General features: G+C 36.0%; 2 protein-coding genes across 2 annotated transcripts; both read right to left on the bottom strand.

Moving 5' to 3' along the window:
- Positions 1 to 329: 329 nt before the first annotated feature.
- On the bottom strand, positions 330 to 23,872 carry LOC109108757 (phosphoglucomutase-like protein 5). The gene is made up of 11 exons (XM_019121863.2): positions 23,196 to 23,872; positions 21,210 to 21,372; positions 20,404 to 20,550; positions 20,185 to 20,310; positions 19,910 to 20,100; positions 18,811 to 18,965; positions 12,103 to 12,218; positions 8,342 to 8,477; positions 7,784 to 7,967; positions 4,411 to 4,548; positions 330 to 1,644 (listed from the first exon to the last, which is right to left on the bottom strand). Exons 1-11 carry the CDS (start codon positions 23,451 to 23,453, stop codon positions 1,555 to 1,557), a joined length of 1,704 nt encoding a protein of 567 aa, XP_018977408.2. The 5' UTR covers positions 23,454 to 23,872; the 3' UTR covers positions 330 to 1,554.
- Positions 23,873 to 25,017: 1,145 nt separating this feature from the next.
- foxd5 (forkhead box D5) lies at positions 25,018 to 26,266 on the bottom strand. The gene has a single exon (XM_019122783.2). The coding sequence runs from the start codon at positions 26,181 to 26,183 to the stop codon at positions 25,218 to 25,220; it is 966 nt and encodes a 321-aa protein (XP_018978328.2). The 5' UTR covers positions 26,184 to 26,266; the 3' UTR covers positions 25,018 to 25,217.
- Between the last annotated feature and the right edge of the window lie 1,638 nt (positions 26,267 to 27,904).

Below are 27,904 nucleotides of genomic sequence, written 5' to 3'. Positions count from 1 at the left end.
ACTGAAAATTAAGCTTTGCCATTACAGGAATAAATTACATTATAAATATATATATATATATATATATATAAACTGTTATTTTAAATTGGAATAATATTTTACAATATTACATGTTTTACTGTACTGATGAAATAGACGTGGCATTGATGAGCAGAAAAAAAACCTTACTATTAGACATGTTATGTTTTGTTTTAGTCATTGTAATTATATTGTTAAATCCATGAATTTATTTATTCTTTAATAAATTTTTGAAATGAAATGACAGAAGATGGACATGTACAACATGTATGAGTCTTTGATCTCACTGATTGTATGACAATAACAAGAAGCCAGGACACACAAAAGATAAAAGTTTATTTATGCAATTTTTTAGGATACAAAATTAAAATAGAGCTAAGGCCATTGTATTTATTTAGTTTCATTCTTTCTTCCATCAAAATAGTATTTAAAAGGGAGCATTTGCTTTTCACCTTGGAGTCGTGGTAATGTGTACACGGTTTATAAGGGGCTTCTAAGAACAGCAGAATTTTGAAAAATCCTTTGAAATATCTTAAACACTGGCTCAAAGAAATGTTTTTATAAATGTCAGAAGTGTTATATAAATAATAATAAACTTAGAGGCATGTTTCTTATAAACAATGGAATGCTCATAATCCATCTTACATTAAACAAACTGATTCATGCAGGATTTTAAAATATAAGATAAAAAAGTACTAAGTATTGTTTAAGTCGAGCTGCTAGCCGAAAGTGAAAACTTTCCTTTAACTCATTTCATACTTTGATTCACAAAGTTCATTTGCAGCACATTTCAGAAAGTGTTCGGAAAATTGCAAATCAGTGTAAGTGATTACAAGACTGGATGTAGGAATTGTAGCACAGCTGGACTAAGGACTAACTTAGGCAATCTTTATGATTATTATTTCAGTGGTTCATTCTTGGACATGAGCTCAGTTCTAGCTGTTGCATAGAATATGATGTGTTTCTAATGTGAATTTCACAGAAATAAGTAAATGTTGAACGGCATTGCTCCCTCTTTTCATTGATTGTTTTGAATGCGGTTCTTTGTAACAGCTACATTGTAAACAAAAGCACACAGTAACCAAATTCACAAGGTTTAGGGTTTAGACCCCATGCATCTGAATCAAAAACACAAAGTGGTCTACATATGTTCTGCTTCTATCCTCATTCTAATTGAATTAAACACATTAAAGGAGCGTTTGCTTGAACATGAAGAAAACACTTGGCTCCCTTTGGATTTTTTAATGGTTCAAATGATTTTATACATGTGCAAAAGAAAAGAAAACAATACAGGGGCCCCTGTAAAGACAAGTGAAGAAGAAAAACAAGATAACGAGGAGAGGAGAGGAGAGGAGAGGAGAGGAGAGGAGAGGAGAGGAGAGGAGAGGAGAGGAGAGGAGAGGAGAGAAATAATAAAAGAGCAGCAACATTTAATAGTTGGCACATTCTTTGTGATGCTGAGTGAAAGGCACAAAAAAAGGATCAGATGAGTGAGGAAACTGATTTTGGCCCCTGATGTGCAGTGCTGGATTGGTCTCAGGTGATCACACTGGGGCCTTTGCGTCCAGTTCTTTCGTGTATGTTGGAGATTTTCAGAGCAATGGCAATGAGAGGACCCAGCACAACCTACAATGGTCAAAAGAAAGAGTGAGAAGATATGTATTAAACAGACTGCTAGTATCATGAAACAAATGTAATACAATGGCAAACTGCATTTAAGGAATAAATCTGATTCGACAACATTTGATTGTCCACATATCCCTCTTCTTAAAAATAAATAAATAAATAATTTATATATAAAATATATATAAACAAAGTGAATCGGGTAAATCCATAAAGATTAAAAATCAAAATACTCACCGTTTCAATAGTATAGCCACAAGATGTAAACAATATGCATGTTAACATAACTTAATAGTCAAAGAAATACTCTATAAAGTTATATCCAATTTTAAAAAAAATTGCCTTGACAACATATTTATTAACTAAATTATTCATGTGTTTTATAAAAGTATAAGCTTTTATAAACCAACTATAAACCAACAAAATTGGGGCCTTTTCATATCTACTGTAAGTGTCTCACTGTAACCTTGATTTTTATATATATATATATATATATATATATATATATATATATATATATATATATATATTTTTTTTTTTTTTTAAATCGAGGGATGACTCAAACTATTTTTGTTCCATAAACACTGTGGATTGAGCTAAACTTGTACTGAACCTAAAATATTATTATTTTCTTGATCTTTAGAACAATAATGGTCATGGCTATGACATCTTTGTTTGACTAAACTGATGTAATTCAGAAGCTGCTAACAAGGCATGAGGACCAGTGGTGGACAAAGTACACAAATCAAGTACTTGAGTAAAAGTACAGATACGTATAATCAAATATTACTCCAGTAAGTACTCCTTTTTCAATTTTATTCAGGTGAAAGTACAAAAGTACTCGATTTTTATGTACTTAAGTAAATAAGTACTGATAGATAGATTTATTTTGTAATTTTATATAGGCTACTTAATTTAATTTTACATTAGCACATATTTTTTATAATCCTACTGCTCAAAATACCTGGGATTTTCCCCAAATAACTACTATATGGAGTCGAGATATATTTTTGTTGTTGATATGGACTATGTTGACGAGAGTGATCTAGTAATGTTCACTGTGAAGCTTACACTGCCATGTGCCTGAGAGAAAACAGATTTGACCACCTGATTTTCACCAGTAAGAAAAAAGTGTTTTAAAGTTTGTTGTTTTGCAGAACATCACAGTTATATATGACATGAGAATAAGGCCTGAAGTTAGGAAGAACATTTTAAGGAAAATATAATTATATTTTCATAATGATTTTTTTTCTTCTCAAACCTAGTCTGTGGTGTAAAAACACCCCTGGCCAAATGTCCCCAGAGGGCATCACTTCCCACTTTGATAATTACTGTAGTTACCATGTTCTGAACAGCACATCCTTTCTTTTTCCCCCAGATGTAATGGTGATGACTTTATAGCTAAAAATTTCCTCAATTTAGCACCAGCAAGCTTGTTAGCTAGAAAGTTAGCATCAGCTAACAATATTTATTTATTTTCAGCATGGTTATGAATAAACATTCATATCTGTCTACTCAGCTAGTTATTCCAAACAATATAAACATTTATACTGTTGATAAACAATATAAAAACAGACGTCACATAGGGCTAAATGCGTAGCATTTTAACTGTTAACATTATGGCAGCGGGGAATTTAAACGTGCATGATTATTGTTATTTTATTTAATCTGTGTTATTTTAATGTTTGTTTGTTTTTTTTTTGTGTTTTTTTTTTTACCTAAAACATAGAGACACCGATTGATGTGTCTGCATTCAGGCATTTCAGTGGGCTTAAATAAATCACTGTTTACAGCAGATTTAGTTCACAAACAACTGAAAGTTTAGACATAAATATGATTTTCAGTTCTTTATTTTTTTGATTTTCAGTCCTAAAATTCTTACTTTTAGCAGCATCAGTCGCACGCGTGCTCACAAGATCTCCCGCATCTTACTTGTAAATTCAGATCACTGGAGGCTTGCACTAAACGGTTCATTTGAATCAGTGAGTTGTTGACTCGAGAACAGCTGCAATCGAATAATTCTAATTTCGTGAATGAATCGTTTGGTGGGATTTGCGAACCGATTTAAAAGGTTCATTGAAAAGAATCAGTTCGTTCTTGAATTAGACACCGCTTCTGCGTGTCAGAGCACGTGATATAAGGAGTAGCGATATGTTTTATGAAATGTAGGGAAGTAAAAAGTACAATCTTATGCTTTGGAATGTAGTGAAGTAAAAGTTACTCAAAATAAAACTACTCTAGTAAAGTACAGATACTTGAAAAATTTGCTTAAGTACAGTAACGAAGTAAAGCTACTCCATTACTGTCCACCACTGATGAGGACATATGAATGATAACAATAATAAATTAATTTCTTCGCATACAGTAGATGACATATTACTCGTATACAAGCTAAACACAAAGTAACTTATCAATAACTCATGTGTCACAAAAATGGTCAATAACAGATTTTTCTCAAAACATATTACTATATACATGCAAGTTAACTCTTACACTTAAGAAGTGTGCTTTTGTTATCACTGTATAACTAAACTATAGCTAACTAAGCACATTTATGCCACATTCCAGTTGTACTTGGAAGCTGGAAATTCTGAGGCATTATCTGTGCAAAATACTGCTTTTATGTGTTTTTATCGACTGGTATTGTTAATAATGGACACATCCATCTTGGTTTTCTGACTTCTATACTGGAACACAGTCCACTTGGGTGTGAGGTCATTACCAGCTTTTGAGGTCAATTTATTTGAATAGCTAAAGTGAAGTGTTCACCTGAGTCTCTCTGTTGTGTCTCTCTGGGTCTCTCTCGTAGCTCTCAGCATAGATGCGAAGAGTGGCCCCGGTTCCAGTACCAGTACCACTGAGCCGGAAGATGATTCGGGACGAGTCTGTAAAGATGATCCTTAGGCCCTGCAGGACAAGTGCAGAAATAGAAAGACAGTTCATTTTAGTGCCAACATTTCTGATTGATCGAGTTGTTCTTTATACCTACAACCTTCAGTTACCAGCCAGAAACATTAACTAGTATGCTATACCACAATATCATTTGGGATGTGAAGTACAAATAAACTGTGAAAACGTTGAACACTCAACGTGGCATGTTCATGTTCATAAACAACTCGTTTAAAATGGAAATTTATGAAAATCCAGGCTGGTTTTACTACTTGGATTTCCCCTGTAATTCATAAAACTATCCACTAGATGTCAGGGAAAAACTCTTTTCTGATTCGGTCCAGTGACAGTTAATATTAGTTCAAATTTAGATTAGTTTAGTTCATAGTTGCTTAAAAGTGTATTTAAAAAAGTTTTGTTTGTACCACAACGTTTTTCTTTGTCTACGCTTTAAAAAGAGAAACAACATCCCATATCTTATGTTGCTGACATCAAAGTCTGTTCATCCAACTCAACAGTATTCTGAAGAAATTCATCTGCCATCTGAAAGCACCTGCCCAAAATAGGTAGATGGAAAAGACATGCACTCAGCCTCAAAAATACTTTCAGGATTCAGCAGCAACACAGTTTGTGCAGACTACAGTGTTTTTTAAGCAGTGAATTATTGGGATTACTGTATATAACTATTTACAAATATATGCACATTTGCATAAATTGTATTTTTTCTGTTTACACCTTAGGTCATGTAAAAATGTTTTGCCTATTTATTGTGCTTATTAATTATGCTATTCACTATTAAAAATGAATACATTTTAATTGGAATTTTATGGACACCCAGTGTTAATGTCTAATTTAAAATCTGGGTCCCAAATCAAAATCAGAACCACTGTTATAGATGTAATATTTGTGTTGGTGTGAGTCTGCGTGTGTCATGGTCTCCGACAGCTGAGTGTCTCTTCGGTGGACAGAGGAGGATCGGGACAGCTGACACAATCCGGCACTGGGAAGAATGTCTGTTGTAATAATACACACTCAGCTGTGGAGACGCCGGCTGCATGACTGAAGTGACTGTCACGGTCGGTGGGAGATCACTGACTGAACGACTGGCCGTGACCCCAAGTCACCAGTGTGAAATCACACCAAATCATGAGGCTCATAAAGAAGAAATGAATCTGAAATATGCAGTGTCTCTTATGCTCACAAATACGGCATACATTTAATCAAAAATTTTGTGAAATAATATTCCAATTTAAAAGAAATGCTTTCTATTTGAACATATTTTAAAATGTACTTTATTCCTGTTCTGGCAAAGCTGAATTTCCCTCAGAAATCATTCTAATTTGCGGATTTACTGCTCAAAAAAGTTTTTGATAAATGGAAAGTTCAAAAGAGATCATTTATTTGGAAAAAAATGAAAATATTTGTTTTGAATAAATAAGTATGTTGTTAATTTTGTTTAGTTTAATTTTTGTTTGTTTTATTGTGTTTTTTAATTTCTGACCCCACAACTTCTGAATGGCAATGTATAACAACGATTGCCATTCTGAGATATAAATGAGATGAGAAGTAGATGAGGTGTTGAAAAGCAAAGGGTAAAGTGTCAGGCTAATGTCAAGAGGTCAAGGTTTGGCTGGTTAGCATCCAGTAACCCCCTGCTGGTTGATGCCACAACTACATCATTTTTTTCTTCGGAGAGATTGTTCTGGAGAGGGAGAAGGTGGTTTCCACAAATTCCAGGTCAAAACAGAGTGAGTCAGCTGGGTAAACTTCAAACACAAGGCTACGCAAGTGTTTATGTGTGTGTGTGACAGACCACTAAAGGGCTCTGCATCTTGGTACAGCAAATCCAGGCCAGATAAAGATAAAGCATCTACTGAAACATCCTTCTCCCGTTACTATCAAGCACATGTGCGTCTCTGTGCTTTAGCACATCCTCCAAAAAAGGAGTGGGAGAGAGAGAGCAGCTGAATGAAAATTTTAACAGAGTCTCGGCACGTGTATATTATTCATTTCAGCCATGCTGTATATACAGTACACACATAAGCAGCTAAGTGTGAATGTAGATGCCCAAACAAGGAATCCCACTCGAGTCCGTGTCCACAACAGGACGCGTGTCGTACTAAATAGCGTATAATTGCTGAGCATAATACCTTAATGCTCAACAAACCCCTGGCAGCTCTTTATACGAGCGACTAAGCTGCAAAATCTCTGACATTTCCCCATTATCTCAGATGAATAAGGTGCACTAGGGACCAATGCGCACATTTGTTTTCATCTTCTAATCACATGTATTTACATGGTTCATTTCAAATTAATTAAACACACATGTTGTAAAGATTCATTTTCTTTTGTTTGGGCAGTTTAAAGCATGATCATGTTCGTAGTTTGGCTCTTGTCACCATAATACAATACAATGCAATACAACAATTTTTTTCATCTAGATGACCTTTGCCATCATTAAACGCTCACTTAAAGTTCATTTAAAAAAAAAAAAAAATTCTCAAAATGAACATCCATTTTATATGGCACATTATAAAGTTACGTAAATTCACTTGTATCATCTAAAACAGTTGATTTTTTCCTCCAAAGAAAGCAATACTTTTGTTTAGCAAGGATGCATTAAATGTATCAGAAGTGACAGTAAAGACATTTATGTTACAACAGATTTATATTCCATGTAAATGCTGCTCTTTTGAACTTTCTATTCATCAAATAATCCTTAAAATAATGCATCAGAGTTTTCCCAAAAATATTAAGCAGCACAACTGTTTTCAGCATTTATTTTATTATGTTATTTTTATTTTTTTGTTGATCAGCATATCAGCATATTAAAATTTTTATATTGTGATATTGAGGAGTGCAGTTTTTATGCTGAAAAATCAGCTTTGCCATCACAGGAATAAAGTATATTTTAAAATATAATAAAATAGAAAACAGTTCTTTTAAAGTGTAATAATATTTCACAATATTACCGTTTTACTGTATTTCTGATCAAATAAATGTATCCTTAATTGGTGAGCATAACATTAACAAAATCTTCCCAACACATGCTGAACTCAGCAGAAAACATGCACTGTAAAATTATTTAGCAACACAATATTTTGCCTTCTGTGAAGCAACATAAAATAAAGAAGCATTTTCTGTCTCCTATTTGAATGCGTATGAATGGACATTAATTTAGCAGAAAGTCTATTCTAGTGTGACTGCAATTTGACAGGTCTTCTCTCATGTTCTCTTGAAGAGTTGAACTGACCTGTTTCCTGGACACACTGCCGTCCACTGGGTCAGTGTACTCAAAATTATCAGCCTTCTCCACACTGTAGATGCTATTGCCCACAGAAAACTTCTGAGTGGTAAAAGCTTTATCAGTGAGAACAGCTTCCAGATCTCTCATGAGGTAATACGCTGCCCTGCTATCCACCCCTTCATAGTCAAACCTGTCAGATATCAAATAAATACAACAAACACTATATTAGGTCAATGTAAATGAAAGATTACAAACATCACCTAATAGTACCTACACTGATAAATCATGGTTTCGTGACAATTTGGAGAGCTCCCAGGATTTTCATGTGACATCTACAAGTAGAGCTAAATATGGTGAATATGGGAAACATGCATGGGAAAGGGAAAAACAATCCAGGCACACATTAAAGAGATTCTGCCTACTCTACTCTGTCTCATAGGAAAAGTCATTGAGAGGGTGGGTACTGTAAGTACACACAAGGATATATCCTGAAATGTCCCAAGAGATATGAAGACTGATAATAGAAAGGAAGCTTGGGAAGATGCTGTTTTGGGTTTAGCTCACCTGCAGAAGTAGTTGCGCCCCATTTTGGCCCAGTGATCTCTCACTATTTCTTCCACCCCCTGCTTACGCACTGCCAGGATGGACAACCATACCAGAACTGACCACAGGCCGTCTTTATCTCGGATGTGGTCTGAACCTAAAAAAAAAAAAAGATAAAATGAGTCATATTTTGATATTCGATTTACACTACTGCCCAAATGTTTAGGGACGGCAAGATTTTTTATAAACTGTAAGATTCTTATGTTCAACAAAGGTGCATTTATTTGATCAAAAATACAGAAAAATTGTGAAATATAATTACATTTGAAAATAACTTTTCTATTTGAATATATTTTAAAATGTATTTTATGGTAAAGCTGAATTTTCAGCAGCCATTACCGCAGTCTTCAGTGTCACATGATCCTCCACAAATCATTCTAATATGCTGATTTGATTTGTTGTGCTAAATTATATTTTTGTAGAAATTGTGATATATTTTTTGTAGGATTCTTTGATGAATAAAAAGTAGAAATAACAGCATTTATTTGAAATAAAAATCGTATGTAACATTATAAATGTCTTTACTGTCACTTTTAAACAATTTAATGCATGCTCACCGAATAAAAGTATTTATTCTTCTTTTTTTTTCAAACATACTAACCCCAAACTTCTGAACATATTTTTGAGCAATTTAAATAATAAAAGTCTTAAACACAACCTAAAAAGCCCAGATGATTCATGTGAGACGGCTCTAAATCGGGAGGTGATAATGATAAAATGAAAGCCCTCACTCCTCTGGTCAATTCTTCATCTGCTCGATTTATGCTCAACATCTTCTCTATGACTTTTGTTCTTGGATCTGGTTTATTTCATGTAATCATATGTCAGGAAAGTGTATCCGACAGCTGCTCTCTGTGTGTGACTAATGCTGAAGTATTGAAAAATGCTCAGGCCTACCGCATTTCACATCAGCAGCCAAAGACTGTTGTAAGCCAACATAATGTTTTATAATTAGTTTTGACCCCTAAAATCAATAAAACACAATAAAGTTAACTTCAAAAGCAGATTTTAACATCTATCAGCCTGTCAGACTATTATCTGCTAACTTTCCCTCAGCCTACAAAACAATAAGTGTGACGCAGAAGTGATCTGGTTCACAGCCAAAAGGGAAACTTGCTTAATTCCAATATTCCATAAACACACTCTGTTTGTACCAGATACCAATACCAACAGATAAAACATATGATGAATGCATAGGATATGTATGTCTAGCAGTCGAGAATGTTTTGTGAAAAAATCGACTGACAGGAAGGGAAGATGAAAAGTGACTCATGACAGCACAGTAATGCTGAAGCAAAGTCGGAACATGGTGAATAATGAGCAGCCTGCTCTTTTGACACCTACAGACAATGCCTCATGTCTCACTCAAGGTCTTATTGATGGTGTAAAACCCAGAGGCTTTACAGATCGACCCTGCTGCCTCACAGAGCCAAGTGTCTGTCTGCCCAGCAACATCATTCAGTGCCAGTTGCTTATTCCACATTCAGCTGCCAACCACAACACAACCATTCAATGCCATGCAGGGGCTCACCTTCATATATGGGAGTTCCTACAACTATACACTCTCAGGAAAAACTACAAAGCATCTTTATACCTTATTTAAGGTACATCTTTATACCTTATTTACTCTTAACTGGTACATATTAGTACCTTAAAGGTACATATTAGCTCTTTAAATATATATTTTAGTACGTTAAGTGTACATATTAGTACCTTGTGAAAGTGTACTGCCCCTTGTGAAAGGGTACTGCCCCAGCAAGTTTTGTAGCAAATATATATTATGAATTTACATTAAAATGTTTCAGTTCAGAGATATAAAAGGGGACATTGTTAAAGAAACATCCATTAAAGTCCTAATAACTGCATGTTTATCTTGTTGATCAGATGAATATAGTTCACTCAAAAATGTAATTCTGTCATTAATTACTCATCCACATGTCGTTCTAAACCCGTAAGACCTTCGTTCATCTTCGGAACACAATTTAAGATATTTTTTATGAAATCCGAGAGCTCTCTGACCCTACATAGGCACCAATGCAACTGAAATGTTCCCAGGCCCAGAAATGTAGTAAGGACATAGATAAAAGAGTCCATGTGACATCAGTGGTTCAACCCTAATTTTACAAATCTACTAGAATACTTTTTGTGTGCAAAGAAAACTTTATTCAACAATTCTGTTTTACCAATGTTCTTACAACGTTTCTGGGTCAGGGAACGTTTCAGTTGCATTCCTGCCTTTGCAGCATTAGGAGAGCTCTTGGATTTCATCAAAAATATCTTAATTTGTGTTCCAAAGATAAACAAAGGTCTTACAAGTTTGGAACAACATGAGGGTGAGTAATTGATGACAGAATTTTCATTTTTGGGAGAACTATCCCTTAAAAAGGTTAGTTCATCCAATCAAAATGAAAATTAGCCCATGTTTTATTCACCCTCAAGGCATCCTAGATAAATCCAGTCGGAGTAATATTAAAAATTGACCTTGCTCTTCCAAGCTTTATATGGCAGTGGTTGGATGTTTTTTCAACAGTCCAAAAGTAGTCAAATAAAGCACCCCCATCCATAATAAAATGTGCCTCACACGCCTCCGGGGGGTGAATATAGGCCTCCTGTAGAGAATCAATGCATTTTTGTAAGAAAAATCTAAATTTTCTCTTTCATTTTCTCTCACTTCTGCTAACTGTCTTACACGGAAGCCGATCTGGATGGATGACTTGAGGGTGAGTAAAACACTGGCTAATTTTCATTTTTGAGTGAACTAACCCTTTAACTAATTTTTGGGACTAAAGAACTATAACTATTAATTTGCAATAAATCTCTTTCCTTCTCACTCCTTTAACAACTTCTTCTGTGCCCCCACCCTGTGCTTTTGTGAGAAAAGCAGAGGAGTAGTCGTTTGCTTTTGCCAGCAGAAACCACTCCCACTTTCTCAGCATTTCAGATGATTCACTACCCTTTTATAGCAGAACAGTGATAAAGAGCAACAGATTGGACGTGCTCAGAAGGCATGTACTAATAAAAAAACTACATCTGAAAATGTCAATGAGATAAAACGTCATAATGATTCTTTAAAGGGATAGTTCACCCAAAAATGAAAATTCTGTCATTAATTACTCACCCTCATGTTGTTATAAACCCGTAAGACATTTGTTCATCTTCAGAACACAAATTAAGATATTTTAAAAGAAATCCACAAGCTTTCTGACCCTGCATTGACAGCAAGGAAAGGTAGTAAGGACATAATAAACACATAATGCACATAAATGCGTGTCGAATTCTGACATGGAAGAGAAGCACAAAAAGTATTCTCATAGCGTCATAAAATCAAGGTTTAAACACTAGTATCACGTGGACTATTTTAACAATGTCCTTACTACCTTTTTGGCCGAATGTGGTAGTTGTGTTGCTGTCTATGCAGAATCAGAAAGCTCTCGGATTTCATCAAAAATATCTTAATTTGAATTCCAAAGATATACGAAGGTCTTGCAGGTTTGGAACGACAAGAGGGTGAGTAATAAATCACAGAATTCTCATTTTTGGGTGAACTATCCCTTTAAGAATGCTTTCTTTTGTGTTTGAAAGAAAAAAAACATAATTTGAGTTTGGCACAATATACAGACAATACTGTAAATAAAATAAATTTTGACAAGATTCAAGATGATTTGTCATCAATGCAAAAGTAAGGCTTTTATGTGCTTTAAGAGGACTCTGATGGCACCCACCTGTTCCAAAGCTCTCCTCTCCACAGAAAGAACACCTCCCAGAATCCATCAGGCTGCCAAAGAATCTCCAGCCTGTGGGAGTTTCATAAAGCGCCACCTTCATAGCCTTAGCAACCCTGTAAACAAACAGGAAGCATGAGTATTCTAGTGCAATCCCACTCAGAGTTTATTTAGACAAGATCAAATCTAAAAAGAAAGACATCATCTCATTGGCTAACAGCATCACCCCTTTGAATATGTGTAAAATAGTGTAACTAGCTGCATGGCACTGCAATGTAAAACTGCAGGTAAAAAGAATAAATGTTCTATTGGTACCTTCAGTAGCAAATAATATAATATAATATAATATAATATAATATAATATAATATAATATAATATAATATAATATAATATAATATAATATAATATAATATAATATAATATAATATAATATAATATAATGCAATGCAATGAAAATTGATACTTCCTTCAGCACAATGTCATGCTGCCAAATATTTCAGCGTGTTTATGAGCGTAAGCAGGACTTGAGCTCTGGACCATGTCAGCTACAGAAGTCTAGGGAATATCTTTGCATAATAAGATGAAGATACATGTTTTCTAGAAGTTTTGTGAACACAAATCCATTTTCAGAGCCCTTTTCACCTTTCATTTGTAAGTCAGAAAAGGACTGAGAAAAACGAGGAAAACGAGAAATCATAAACAGACTACAGGCAGATGGATGTGCTGTTAGTTTCTAAAAATTACTAATCCATGTTTATATCTAAATACTAGACTATATGGTAAACAGCGACAAAGTACATACTGTGAAAAAAGACAGATGTTGAGGTAATGATGATTTAATGTACTCCAGGCAAAGAAATGACCATTCAGCTTTCTACAAACTCATTGGTATTACATTTAGTATCTGTCCTTTTGACTGATTCATAAATTAAACTGCATATTTTGTCTTCTCAATCCAGTGTCTTTATAAGGCAAAAAGCAGAAAGAAACCATGCTGACATTTTGGCTGACATTTATTCTGAGATTCAGCCATGTGCCTGGAGGAGCAAACTGCACTTTAATCATCGGTGTGTAGTCTACACCTGTTTAACTTCCTTATACTGTCAAACTCCTGCAAGCTGTCACAGAAACAGGCCTACTCCTGGCAAATACTGTCATACAACATTACTGTTAAGACAGTAAGTTTTGTATTTGGGAATTGTAATCATTCATGGCTATGAAAATAAAAGATATTCAGTGTCAAAATGAAAGAGATCGAGAAAAACTCAATTACAAGTCTCCTCCTCTGTTTGTTGATCTTGGATAGTTTGCTAGATTCATAACTATTTTCAGACACTGCAGTCTGGCATTATGGGTAATGAGTTGCTGAGATCCCATCAGATGACGGGATAGATGAGAGGGAACCGATGTAAATGAGAAGAGTAAAGATGCAGCTGTTTACTCATGGGTGGAATTACTAAATATGGGAAAACAAGTGTTATTGACTCAAGGGACAAGGAGCAGAATGGAAAGCCTGGCATACAGACAACAAACTGGAATCTTTGACCCCTTGACTTGTTTTCAATGATTTATTCTCATATTTGTGGCCAACACAAGCAGCACTATCTCTAATCCAGCATCTGAAGTATTTTGCATGCATATGTGTTCATGTGGGTGTGACTGGATTTTAACAAACAATTCTATCTAGAAAAGACTTTCCAAACATTTGGAAAATAATGTGTTCAGCTGGGTTTTAAAGTCGGCAGCTGTTCCTAACTTCAATCTGGCAATAAACCCAATAATCAACTGGCAGAATGTTAGCATCAGCTGACAGTCTCATTAAGCTCGTACCCCAATTGTACTAAAATGAGTTCCATTTACATTCCTTGCTCCAAGGTATAATAAAACATTTTTGAAAGTGAACCTCTGAATACCAACAGTGCTTGAAATTGATTCATTACAATATAAACAAATAGTTTAAGGCCTTGGCTACCTTATAAAGTCTGATCTAGTGAGTGGCAGACAAGGACCAAACGTAAATACAAAAACACAAACAAATAATCAGCTTTTTATGCATTTTTTTCAGTTTATATTTCATATAAAGTGTCTAACTTTCATCACTGGCATCACCAAATGGAATTGCAAAAACTGGTTGAGCCAGAAAGGGGGAAAAAAAACAGCTGAAACAAGCCACTTTTCTTTTTTGGGTATATATGCAATATCACCTAAGCAAAAGTGTTGTTGTCATGTTTTCATTCATAAATCAGCTAAATATGGCTTACTATTTTAACTGTTAATTCCTGAATGAATAAGTGTTGTTGAGTGAAAGGGTTCAGTGAATGATTTGATGAATCACTCATAAAGACTTGCTTCATTCCTGAATGAATCAGTGTTGTTGAATAAATCGGTTCGGTGAATAATTCAATGACTAAAGCCCCGTTCACACCAAATACGATAACTATAAATAAATTTGAAGAAAAAACTGAATGGTCTGACTTTTGTTGTGTGACTACAGTATACAGTAAACTACAGTATATTACATAAAACACCTGTACGAAGCAAAAACACCAGACAGGCTGAATAAGATGCGGATTCACTCTCTGAAAGCAGGTGGCACTTATGGAACATGCAATATAATGTTTACTTGGTTACCGCTGTACACAAAGCAGCATTACGCATAAATACTTCACATTATACACATTATACAGAGATGAGATGAAAAGAAAATTCCATCTAAACTTTTCTAAAGACAGTCAGTTCGCCTTAGAGATACATTCATATAAACTCCCACCTATCACGATTCATTTAACATCTCAACCGATTTGAATCATCACATATTTGTATTGATTTTCAACAAGCTCGGGGTGCATTGTTACATTTCTATTAATTTTTCAAATAAATCAGTGTTGTTAAATGATTCAGTTCAGTAAATGATCCAATGACTTACTCATAAAAACAGTCGCTTGCTTCATTCCTGAATAATTCAGTGTTGTTGAACAAATCGGTTCAGTGAATGAATCAGTGACTTATAAGTGAAAGTGATGTGACATACAGCCAAGTATGGTGACCCATACTCAGAATTCGTGCTCTGCATTTAACCCACCCAAAGTGCACACACAGCAGAGAACACACAAACACTGTGAACACATACAGTGGTATTGCCGGCCCGAGACTCGAACCCACAACCTTAGGGTTAGGAGTCAAACTCTTTAACCACTAGGCCACGACTTCCCCCTAACCACAACTTCTCCCTTACAAAGACAGTCACTTATTTTTTCCCTGAAGGAAACAGTGTTTTTGAACAAATTAGTTAAATGAATGATTCAATGACTCACTTAAAAACAAAATGAATACAGTTGTTGAACAAATCAGTTCAGTGAATGACTCAATTAAATACTCATAACCCACTGGGTGAAACAATGTAACCAGCAGAAAGAGTTAATTAAAAATATTTAATGCAAAAAACCACTAATGCACAAAAAGTCCCAGAATGTAACATAAAGATGCATGCCATTTCTAGGAAACTAATCATTAAATTAGATGAGTTTAAAATACGGTTACAGCAAACACAATAGGACTGCAGTTACAGTTAGACTGGATTGTCCTGTGTATAATTTTCCCATATTTCATCATTCTCAGTGCATGGTCAAATTGATAGTGCACATTATCTCTTCTCCTTCCCACGTGTAGGGAGCACGGCAGATGTTTCCTTTCCATCCTTACATCCCTAAACACACTAATATGCACACATACAGTACAAAGACACAGAGCTACTCCCTCAAACACAGCTCAGCAAACAAACACCAGACCTACAGCACACACATGCTTTGGTAGATTATCTCCACTGCCACTTAACAAACATACACTCCTGAGAGGTCCATAGTATAAACACACAGCCACAGCCCAGAGCTCGCTCGTCGCCTAAAAAGGTTTACAGCAGCAGAGACGCCTCGCTCCAACAACTCACACCCCAAGAGACATTCATGCTTCAGAAAAACAGATCAGATTAGTTGGACAGAATGATCCAGATTCATGAACAGAGACACTTAAGAATTCTCTATCACCACTCCAGAACTATAAAATCTGACTTTTAAAGAATCACAATACAAGAATGTTTTGGTTATGGCTGATTTCATCAGCTTATTAAACAAGATCAGCTCTTGTGACTTGATGCTCTTTTCTAGTAGTGTTGGGAATTACAATTTCTGTTGTGAACGATTTAAAAGTAAGTGTATCCTTATAAACAGCTGTGCAGATAATATTTCTATATTTATTATTTATAATAATTTATATACTGTTATAAAAAATTCTCAAAAAGCAATACATTCATAAACACCTTTGCTGGAGAATAATATGGTGATGGTGGCATACATGGCAAAACAGTACTGATTGGTTTGTAATTTTTTATTAATTCTTAATTAATAATTATATATCACGTTTCTACAATGTCATCCCAATCTGAAAACTTTGCTGTTGCATGATGCTACATCCATTAAATTTCATATAAAGATGTATAAATTTGAAACTTTAACTTTATTTTCTTTTTATTGAGTCAAAATTTGAAACTTTAGTAAAGTAACAAATGCAAAAATAATCCTGCCATTTCCATGCTGAAACATTCACATGTGTACAAATGGAAGTGAACAGAGCAAGAAGTCTAGTGTGGCCACACCTTTAGCCTGGAAGGCAACAGCTCAGATTTTAAGGGTGACTTCAATGTAAGGGAGAATGTGAAAGAGAACAATCTAGAACTGTTTCTAGGCTGGGAGGACCCATACTTACTTAACTATCATTTACAGAGTGGAAAACATGACACTCTGCTTAGCTATGGCTACACTTCATAAGGTGTAACTTCAGGCCAAACACGGAGTCAACTTCTCTTTCTTTATCTTAGCCACACCAGTAGTTAAATTCTCATTGATTCTGTGTTTATGACATTGAATCAACCTTGCAAAGCCTCTAGGAAGTGAATAATGAGTCACAGAACAAAAACAATATTGATGGGAGGAAATCAGGGTTAATTCTGGTGTTATGACACAATACGCACTTTCTGGCTCTTCTTAATGACTAATTGTGCAGCGCTTAATAACATAATTTCCTGTTTGAATGCCAGGACTGTAGGGACAGTGGACCCACTATCCCTACAATGCCTCACAAACCTGTATGACTTTCTTTCTACTATGAAACTAACCAAAATAACCTATTTTGAGAAAAGTCTCAATGTTTAATTTGTCCACACAATGAAAGTCAATGGTAAATGAAAAGTTTACCAACATTCTTCAAAATGTCTTCTTATGTGTTCTGAAGAAAGTAAGTCATAAAGATTTGGAACGTGTGGGTAACGAGTAAATGATGACAGATTTTTCATTTAACTATCCCTTTAATAAGGGCATTTCATATCAGTCAGGATCACATTACTTCGGAAGGCTGCAAACTTTTGTGCATAGAGGAGAAGTGGGCCAGTGAAGAATTTGGGGTTGAATAAATTTACAAAGTTATCTTTTTTAGCTAATTTTGAAAGCTGAGGTGTATAAGCAAATCTCTGACAGAACTTGTTGTATTTTGTTCTTATAGGTTTATTTAAAACTGCATTTTATTCATTGGTGGTTTTTTGAAGACAGCCCCGCCCTCAACTCACACCATTGGTTGAGCTGTTGCTGTGTCAGACTATGCAGCGTTACTTTTGAGCACCACATAACAAAATAGGCTCCAAATTGCATGGGATAGGAAAAGGTATTTAACACCCCCAAAAATTACAGTTTACATTTAACAAATGTCTTCTGATTGCACAAAATCACGATTTATTTCTTATAGCACAAGATCCTTTCTCAAAGCAGACAGGTATTTAGCATGATGCACCCTGAAAGTTATTTTTAGTGGGGTGAATGGTGTCTCCAGGAGCGCATGGTTGAGCTAACACTGTTATTCTTAGGGAGTGAGTCTCCATGCTGTAACCTCTGGCCCCATCACTAATGCTTTTACCGCTCAGTATCTTGCACCGGACAGAACGAGAAATGGAAAACTAATTGTGAGAGAGTGGAAAGATCCTGATGGATGATTTCCTCCCTGATCATCAGCTTATCAATTCTGAGAGCTGACTGACTTTTATTTAAACAGCTCTGAACTCTTACAGTATGTTAAAGGAAAACGTCTCTCAATGTGACAGTCATAAAAAGAAACCGTTGCACGCCATGTGAAAACATTTTAAGTTGAACCAACAAGTATACTTGGCAGTGGGCTGAATAAAAGTGCAAGCAAATAATCTGTAATTAATATTCATGTACATAATTCATATTCATGATTGTGCAGAACAGACAGATGAATTTAAAGTTAACAGTTAGTGCTCAACATATGGTCATTCTGCTGGAGGTTAGCAGTATATTTTTTTATCAGACAGAGCGGTTTGAGTAACTTTTAGTGATGACTTGTTAATTTTCAGCAAGGCCTGCAGCATGTCTGTGAATAATGGCATTTCAGCGCTATCTGAGAGCATGGTACACACTATGAGAAAAAAAAAGGTACAAAGCTGTCACTGGGGCAGTACCCTAAGGTATTGTTAATTTTCAGCAAGGCCTTAAGGTCTTATTTATCCCTAAATGGATCCCTATTAGTACTTTAAAAGTATAGATATTGCAGGTAACACCTACATTTTTCTATGAATGTTCTTTAGATAAATTTTTTTAGGTTTAGGGTTATTTTTTACAGTTAGATTAGCAAGTGGTACTTACCTGTCAATGGCTGTGCTGGTTGGCATACTGCGGGCAAAACCTCTGATTCCTCTCTGACTGAAGTAAGGGATGCAGGAGAGGTTTGCAGCCATCACTGCCAGTGAATCTGATGGGCTCACAAAGAATCCATTCTCACCCATAATCATGTAGCGATCCTATACATAAGACAAACATATCCACGATTATACAACACAGTTAGTTCTGTCTTTTAATCTGATTAAACAAGCAAGATATCATATTTGATCTAAGTTACTTGTTAATTGATCTATTACATAAAATAACCAGCTGCTGCATTTTATTTGTAAATGATGAATAATATCATTTTCACTATAACACTACTGTTTAAAAGTTTAGGATCGATAAGATCTTTTTTAATTTTTTTTTTTTTTGAGCAAGGATGCATTAAATGACCAAAAGCTACAGTAAACATTTATATTGTTACAAAAAAAAAGCTGTTTTCTTGATTTTTCTATTCATTAAAGAAGTGAAAAATCCACAAACATATTAAGAAATACAACTGTTCTCAAAAGGGATGATAGATGTTTCTTGATCAGCAAACCAGCATATTAAAATAATTTCTGAAGGATCATGTGACACTTAAGACTGGCTGCTGAAAATTCAGCTTTCACCAAAACAGGAAATAAATGACATTTTAAAATATATTAAAATAGAAAACAGTTTTTTAATTGTAAAATTATTTAAGAATACTGCTGTCTTTGTTTTTGATATAAATTCAGTCTTGATAAGCAAAAGATGTCTTTCTAAAACAATTTTTTTTTACCTATCTTAAACATTTGATTGTTAATGTAAAAGTATGTGTTTCCTGTTTCTCTCTTATTTGCAGTATTAAGAAATAGAGATAACTAAAATTAAATTATAACAGAATAAAAAAAACTGATGAATAATAATAAAGAACTGGAATCAAAACAAGACTCTGACAAAAAGGCTGTAAATAATTCAGCAATAATTTGGTTTAACAGTCCTGATTCTTATGCTTTATGCCTGAATATTATTCTTATGCAGTTTTTACATTTTTCTCTGTGTTTGTGTAATTTGTAAGGTATTTGCAAATGTTTATAAGACGATAAGAGACAATCACCCCATCTGCATCAAAAGCAGCCCCAAAGCCAAACTCTCCCCCCTTCATGGAGTCCACCAGAGCTGCAGCGAATGCAGGGTTAGGGTTAGGGTGTTGGCCTCCAAAGTCCTCCAGAGGGACACAGTTAACAGCAGAATTAGCTGGAGCCCCGAGCTCATCACATAAGATTCTTCTGACATATGGTCCCATAACTGAAACAGATGACATAAAGATGGGACTCTACAAACGGATATAAATCTGCATACAAGCATTTGCAACAGTTTACAGGAGTTTACCTCCATTCATGGCATCTATTCGGATCTTCAGCTGTTTTGGACCTGTCAGCAAGCTCTTGATGGCACCAAAGTCAAAAATTCCCCGCAGCATGTTTAGATAGATCTCAACTGAATCCACTATCTCAACTGGAAAATAGAGAAAGAACATTTTTAAGCTCAGCACATGAGTGTGAAGTGAAGTTTGTGGCAATAACATGAGAATAAGTTAATACGCCTCACCTCTGAATGGTTTAAACTTGTTCTCCAAGTCAAAGTCATGACGGCCAAGGCGGGACAGGTCAATGTGGAGGTCAAGGCAGATGGCGTATTCCTCTAGTGTGCGACTCACCTGATGGATCCTCTCCATCACTGTGTCTGGGGATGGTCCTGTAAACAGGAAACAGAAACAAAACATCGGATCTAAGAATACTTCATCTGTCAATCAAAAATAGAAATAAGTTTTCTTTTTAAGATTTGTAGCTATATGTGTTGTCAGGATCCAAAACACACTAAATTATTGCTCTTGAACATGATGCTTAAATTCAATAATTTATTCAAAACATTTGAGACCAGAAAATATACATATTTTTTATTTAATACTTTTATTTAGCAAGTAAATTGAAATTTGAAATTTGCTGCTGAACATTCAGCTTTGCCATTACTGTTTTTACTGTATTTGTGAGCACACATGTTATACTGCATTGGTATGTTTTGCACTGTTTGTCACATATACGCAATAAAAAACAAAACCCCCATTATAATAATGGTGTAATACAAAGCAAAATTTAATTTAAGGTAAGCAACAGGTAAATTTAGTTCAATAGATATATGCCCATAGAAGATATTTTTACAGTGAGATTCAAGATGTACAACACTGTTACACTTCATGGTGTGAATACTTTTTCATGACAGCCTACACAAAGATAACGTTAACACAGTGATTCCTTTAAAGGCTGATATTCAATAAAACATACTGAAATCAGATTGTCATCATCATTCTGAAAGTGCATGCATACAGTGTGTCCTGTGCTCTGTAAAATTCTCACCTCCATTAGCGACATTAAATTTGATCCCAAAGTCTCCCCCTGGGCCTCCTGGACTGTGGCTTGCAGTGAGGATGATTCCACCAATGGCTTTTATCTTCCTGATGATGCAGGAGACCGCTGGGGTGGAAAGGATCCCATTGTGTCCAATTACCAGACGTCCAATCTGAAATCAAGTTTTGGTTTTATTGGTGTGAAGTCAATGGAGTCCAGGGTTGTTTTGGACTCCACTGACTTACACTGTATGAACAAAAACATAAAACTTTCTTTAAAATATTTTATGTTGTGCTCCAAAGAAGAAAGTAAGCAATACAGGTTTGAAATGACAAGTGTAAAAGTGCACTTCTATACTTAAAATCCCGAACAGGCCCTGTGCTTCCAGACCTTCACCTGTCATGCGAGGGTTATCATAACATTATATGCTGGGCTTTAAACCTGCCACCTTTCAGAGGCGCCAGTCATGGCCACTGCTGCATACCAGATCAACAGCTACATCTGTCTGGAAGCTCATTCCTGTAGAAGTGACAAGCTGATTTAGGGACAAAACTAAACAGCAACGCACACTAACAATTTCTAAGTACTCATATGAGTCTTGACATACAATCCTCTCTGACATAAATTGCAACCTCCTTTATCAAGTGTCCAGATTATTGACAGATACTTACTTTCTAGCTCACAAGACAGCAGCCCAGACATCTCAGCAACTTTGTGACTCATTAAGCTTTACAAGATCAGCCACTTTCTATAAATAGTGCGTTATTTGGCATCTCTCACTCAAGCATTTAAAATGATGAACAAGTGCACTGACCCTAGGCTTTTCTTTTTTTTTTTTTTGTGAAGGTAATATGCCAATTAAATAACTCACTAGGCTCATGCTTTGCTTAGCCTGTTGCTTTTACTTGCATCTCTGATGAGTGTGAATTGTATTCCCAGCACTCTTTGAGGAGCTTATCCATATAAGGTTCTGCTTTTGGATACACAGCCTCAGTACATCATGCCTCTGAGAGCTACTGAATTTGTATGGAAGGATGGCACTGATACAAAGTAGAATTAAGGATGGATGGCTGGTTTGACTGTATTTTATAATATGAATGGAATAAAAAAATAATAATAATTAGAGTATCACAGAGAATGACTTGGTTTCATGCTTAGACTGAACCAAACATTATATCATCATTAGTGGCACAATAAAACACACTAGAAATGTTGATGAACAGAGTTTTGGCTCGTGGCCATATGTTCTGGGTTTCCCCATAGCACATGAACATGAGAGGTCAAAACAAGGGAAGCAGCAGCGCTCCAGGAAGAGTGTGCAGGGGAGGGATGGCACAACAGATAAGACAGGATACATTTGGCCAGGCCAGAACAGAGATTTAGCTCTAAAACTTTCTCTCATTACATGCACAGTTTGTGGCTTCTCAGGTTTTCCAACCAAATGCTCAGCCGTTAGGGATATCAAAATCCAGATACCCTTGAATAAAAACAGACATGACCATTTATACTATAAATCCATGTAATGTTATTCTAAATCATGAAACTACCCATGTCGACCAGATACATGACAAATCATGCTAAAAATCTTTTTCAAAGACAGGTGAAATGATGATAATAATGAAAATAATAAAATACATTAATAAAAATAACAAGAATGAATACACCAAGGTAGGTAGGTTAAATATATATATATATATATATATAAGACCAGAAATATAATTTCTTAGGAAATTATATATAAATAAATAAATAAATAGTGCATTTTTTGTTTGTTATATAGATTAGAAAATCTATAACATTTATTAGTAAGTATATAAATAAATAAATAAATAATAAATTTAAAGCCCTTCATTAATCTAACTGCATGTTATATTTTAATGATTTAGATCAGAAAAAAAATTATTAATTGTATCAGAAAATGCTAATTGAATACTTAATAAATTAGTGAACTAGAACGGCATGCGTGAGTAGTATTAAGTATTAACACCATCTTACCCCGTTGGCAGCTGCCATTTGAACGATGACTTCAGTTGCAGCCCGGCTGAAGTATCTTCCATCGCTGCCCACCACCATAGTGCATCCCTGACGGTCCCTCAAGTCGATGGAGGACAGCAAACTTTGGATATAATTTTGCAGATAGTTCTTTTTACTTTCGAAAACCGCTGTCTTCTTTCGCAGCCCATTCGTCCCTGGTCTCTGGTCATCGAAGGGGGTAGTTTGGATAGTCAAAATGGGTATAGGGTTAGTTTCCATGACTTTCTGCTACGCTTCGGGATGTTAAAAAATATAGTTTGTTGTTGCTGAATGAGGTGAGATACAGTGTTCAAAATATCGTCAAAAGCAACAGAGTTAGTTCACGGAGGCAGCGAGCAGGGTGCGCCACAGCGCAGTGCGTTTCAGTCCAAGTGGATTACTTGAGACGCGTCCCGTGACGCTTCTTTGGAAAAGTGTACGACAGCTGTCTTCTCATCGCACCGGGACAAACTGTGAAGTAGGGGCAGAAAATAACAAATAAATTGGTGTAAAACGCAAAGAAATAATCCAAGATGAGGGCTTGCGCTCCCCTACACTCTTCTCCCGAGCTGTCACGCGTACGTTTGCTCGCCAAAAGGCAGGGAGGGGAGAAAACTCTTTATAATGAGCTAACGCACTGGCCAAAAATAGCCCATGATGTGGGGGAGCGAATAGTGACAGGGTGCTGCTGTGTAATCGAACGCCTCTACTGTCCGTGGCGCTCAAACAGAAATGTCATAACATCAATCAAATGAAATAAGGAATGACCAAATTTCCAATCCCGAGACAGAAAAGGGAGACCGAGGCTGATCTGCACAACAGTAACTATGGGTCTGAGTCAGTTAAACAAATGTGTGTCAATTATACAAAAGTCAAGTTAAACAAATGTGTTTTGAAGCAGTGGATTTGTGTGGGTTTCAATCTAATTCAAAACCCTTTTAAATTACAATGATTTTGTGAATTCTGTTATTTAAACTAAATCCGGTATCATATTGTGTAAGCTCAGTAAACAAGTGAACACAATAAAACCACACTGATCTAAATTCAAACAACAGTCAGCCATGTAATTAGATAGATTTTAACTGAAAGGTTGAACTTCAGTCTTCTGAGGACAACTGTCTTCTCAGGTCGAAGCAAGGTTGCATGCGTTTTTTTTTTAAAGTAGTCTACATCTTTTTGATGGCCAATAGTTTGATAGCTGTTCATTTTACATTATTGTTGTTTCAGTAGTTGTTTTAAGGCATGTAGCCTATCCAAACTGACTTTCAAAAAATAACCTATATCTAAAAAATATATGGAGTGAAAAGCGTAACAACTAAACCCTATTTGTTTTCGCTATAGATGGATTATTTAACTAACACTATATGAATCCAAGTAAATCAGTCACATTAACCAAGCAAGCACATGCGTAATGCACGAGCATCAATCTCCATCTAGTGGACATAAAGGAATAGAAAATGTCTTGCAGGCAGTGATGGGAATCTGTTATGCATGCAGTCTTTTAACATTTCGTAAAGCGCTTTAACTTTAAAATTTTTAGTGAGAGGGCGAAAATGAAATCTAAAAGCAATTAAAAGTTTAACCCCCCCCCCCAACTCTTTTTATAGAAGTAGGCTATTTTAAAGGTTTTTTTTATTAAATATATGCTACATTGCTGAGCATTCCAAATTTACAATTAAAGCGATCTTAAAATAACCAGTCTCTTTTCTATTCTTTTCGACAAATGAATGAGCAAAACGCACTATTTCGTTTAGATAGCCTTAGGGCTTTATGGAAAAATACACGATATAATAATTGCTTAAATGAATAACACGTAGGCCAATTGAGATTTGACGATGGTGGTTTATTTAAACATGCATTTTAATACATACAGGATTTTAGACTAGCAAATATATTACTATTTATTTATTTACATTAAAACTATAACATAAGAGCAAAGACAGACACATATTTTATGTTACAAATCTATTAAGATGAATCGGTGAGTTTTCCAGACACAGTTCATCAGTGAGGATACAGCATCCCCAGAGTTTCTGTGAAAGGAACGGTCTTCAGCAGAGCAGTCCTTGCTGCCACTGGTAACAAACTTGGAATCACACATGATGTCGGCCTGGGAAGTACATAACTATAGTCAGGTGTGAGATGATGAGGAGAGTTTTTGTGAGGAGACGCCGTCGACTTGGCCATTATGCTGTCAATGCTGAACGAACACTTCTGGGACTTGTGCTCGGGCCTTTGCTGGATTTCAGGAGCTTCGTGGACTTTAATGTTGAGAGTCTGATATTGGAAATATGGAGGTGGCACCATGATGCCATCCGGCACTGGCAAATATCCAATAGGATTAGCCTGGGCTGGAAGCGGCCCAGAGACGCAGTAAGGTCGCCCATATGCTCCATAACTCAACGTTGGGTGGTAAAGCACCAGGTTGTCTTTGGTGAACTCGGGGTGGTTCCTCTTAAATCTTTTCCTTCTGCGCAGAAAGCTGCCGTTGTCAAACATGTCCTCAGATGCAGGGTCCAGGGACCAGTAGTTGCCCTTCCCCGGGTTTCCAGGCTCTCGTGGGATCTTGATGAAGCAGTCGTTGAGTGACAAGTTGTGTCTGATGGAGTTCTGCCACGCGGGGAATTTCTCCTTGTAGTACGGGAACTTGTTGCTGATGAAGTCGCAGATGCCGCTGAGGGTCAGCTTCTTCATCGGGCTCTGGAGGATCGCCATGGTTATCAGGGCGATGTAGGAATAGGGAGGTTTGACGGCGGAGGTCTGCTTTGTGGCGGTCGCGGCGGAGAAGCTGCTCTCGCTCTCTCCTGAAGACTCGGACCCTGAGTGATCCGCCTCCGTAAGGTCCCTGCAAGGCATGATGAAATACTCTCGGTCGCTATCGCTGTGGTCTCCTCCGACGATGTCTATTTCATCGTCTTCAGAAGAGACAGGGGTGCGCTGCACTTCTTCGTAATCATGGGAAAGGGTCATGGTTGGAGACCCCAAATGTGTTGGACGCGACTTGTGGCTGGTGAAGCTTGTGGCCGGTTTGCAGGACTCATGGAGATTAGCGCTATTTATGAGAGGCCACACACATTCTGTCTTTGGCCCGCCGATGGTCAGACCAATGGGGTGGAGTGTCACCGCAGGGATTCAGGACAGTTGGGCAGGTGTGGGGGGCTTGACCTGCTTAAACTAAACAATGCGCATATGAGATGCAGATCCTAAACACCCAATTACAGAATCTCAAACTAAGGAGATGGCGAAATAAAAGTGTAGGCCTACAAGTAAAATTTAATAATATAGGCTATATAACTTTTTTAGAACCAGCTTAAACGCCAACGTGAGAAATAAATGTTCCTCTTTTATCAGGTTTTTATATTGGTCTTTTGTTTGTCAAATAAGAAACAAAATATAAAAAGTTTTTATGCTGAATAACGTTTAGTAATAAAGGTCTTTTTTAGCTTTATTATTGCAGTATTAAATTGATACAATTTATTTTAAAATGCTTATTTTTAAACGCATGTGCAAGTTTCATGCATACTTAGAAAAAATAAAAAAGGCTGAGTGTAAAGAAGAGAAACTAGGCCTGTTTGTTTGTTTTTTTCAAACACATAGGCAATATAGCTTTTATAATTAATGCAGTCTTTTAAAATAGGCCTCTATTTGTGACGTTTTCTTTAGGTTAGGCTATTTATAGGCAATATAGCTTTTATAATTAATGCAGTCTTTTAAAATAGGAATCTGTTTTTTATGTTTATTTTTATATTTTTTTTTTTATATATATATATATATATAATAGGCCTCTATTTGTGACGTTTTCTTTAGGTTAGGCTACTTATTTTAACAGGCTATATAAAGATAAAATACAATGGTAAACTAATGCAAGCTTTTTAATCGCATAGTTGAACCACCTAGACAATTCTAAAAAAAAAAAAAAATAAAAAATAAATCACAGATTTATTTCTTGGTTCACTTGTTTATTTAAAGTGTTTTAGATCGGGACAAAAAAATAGCGTCACGTCACTGAACCTTTTCTTACAAAAGCCACAGTTCACTTGCAATACAAATACAAGTCGTTATATTTTAGATGGTCTTTTAGGATTCCTCTCCAATTCAGAAGCAGGTTAGCGCAGTGGGAGCTGAGGTGTGTGTGATGGGGAATTTTCACACCACGCCTAACTACCGGTTTAGAAGACTGATTTTCCCCCGATACCCCCTGGGTTTCGTTTGGTTTGTCACCTCAAGATACCCGCGGGTGGTGTGACCATGAATATGGCCATGGCTCGGCTCCCCGCACAGAAAGAAGAATGTCGGTAAACGAGCCTATCAACATCAGAATCAAAAAGGAAACGGCGCAGCTTTAGCCTACAGGCCAGGAGCGAGTTTTATTGGAGGACATGAATGAGCGCAGCAATCCTCAAAGCAAACCTTCTTGTGCGCGGATATGTGTTAAAACTCTTCACAGTCATCTCAATTGCAAATGAAAAGGTCCGTCCACTTCCTCAGCTGTGGATGGCGTGGAAGTGGATGCATGTAAATTTACGACAGCACTTGAAGGTTGTGTAAACAAATAGAGCTACAGCACTCATTCATGTCAATTTAAAGAAATCCAAAGACCTAAACTCATCTTAAAGTGTTTGTACTGAATATTAAGGTTTCTAATAACACAACACATGGAAAAAAAACTATATATGGATATGTATATGAAG

This window comes from Cyprinus carpio, chromosome B8, assembly GCF_018340385.1.
Source record: "Cyprinus carpio isolate SPL01 chromosome B8, ASM1834038v1, whole genome shotgun sequence".
Classification (NCBI taxonomy): domain Eukaryota; kingdom Metazoa; phylum Chordata; class Actinopteri; order Cypriniformes; family Cyprinidae; genus Cyprinus; species Cyprinus carpio.
The sequence above is the reverse complement of the archived record's forward strand: the minus strand, read 5'-3'. Positions and strand labels throughout refer to the sequence as shown.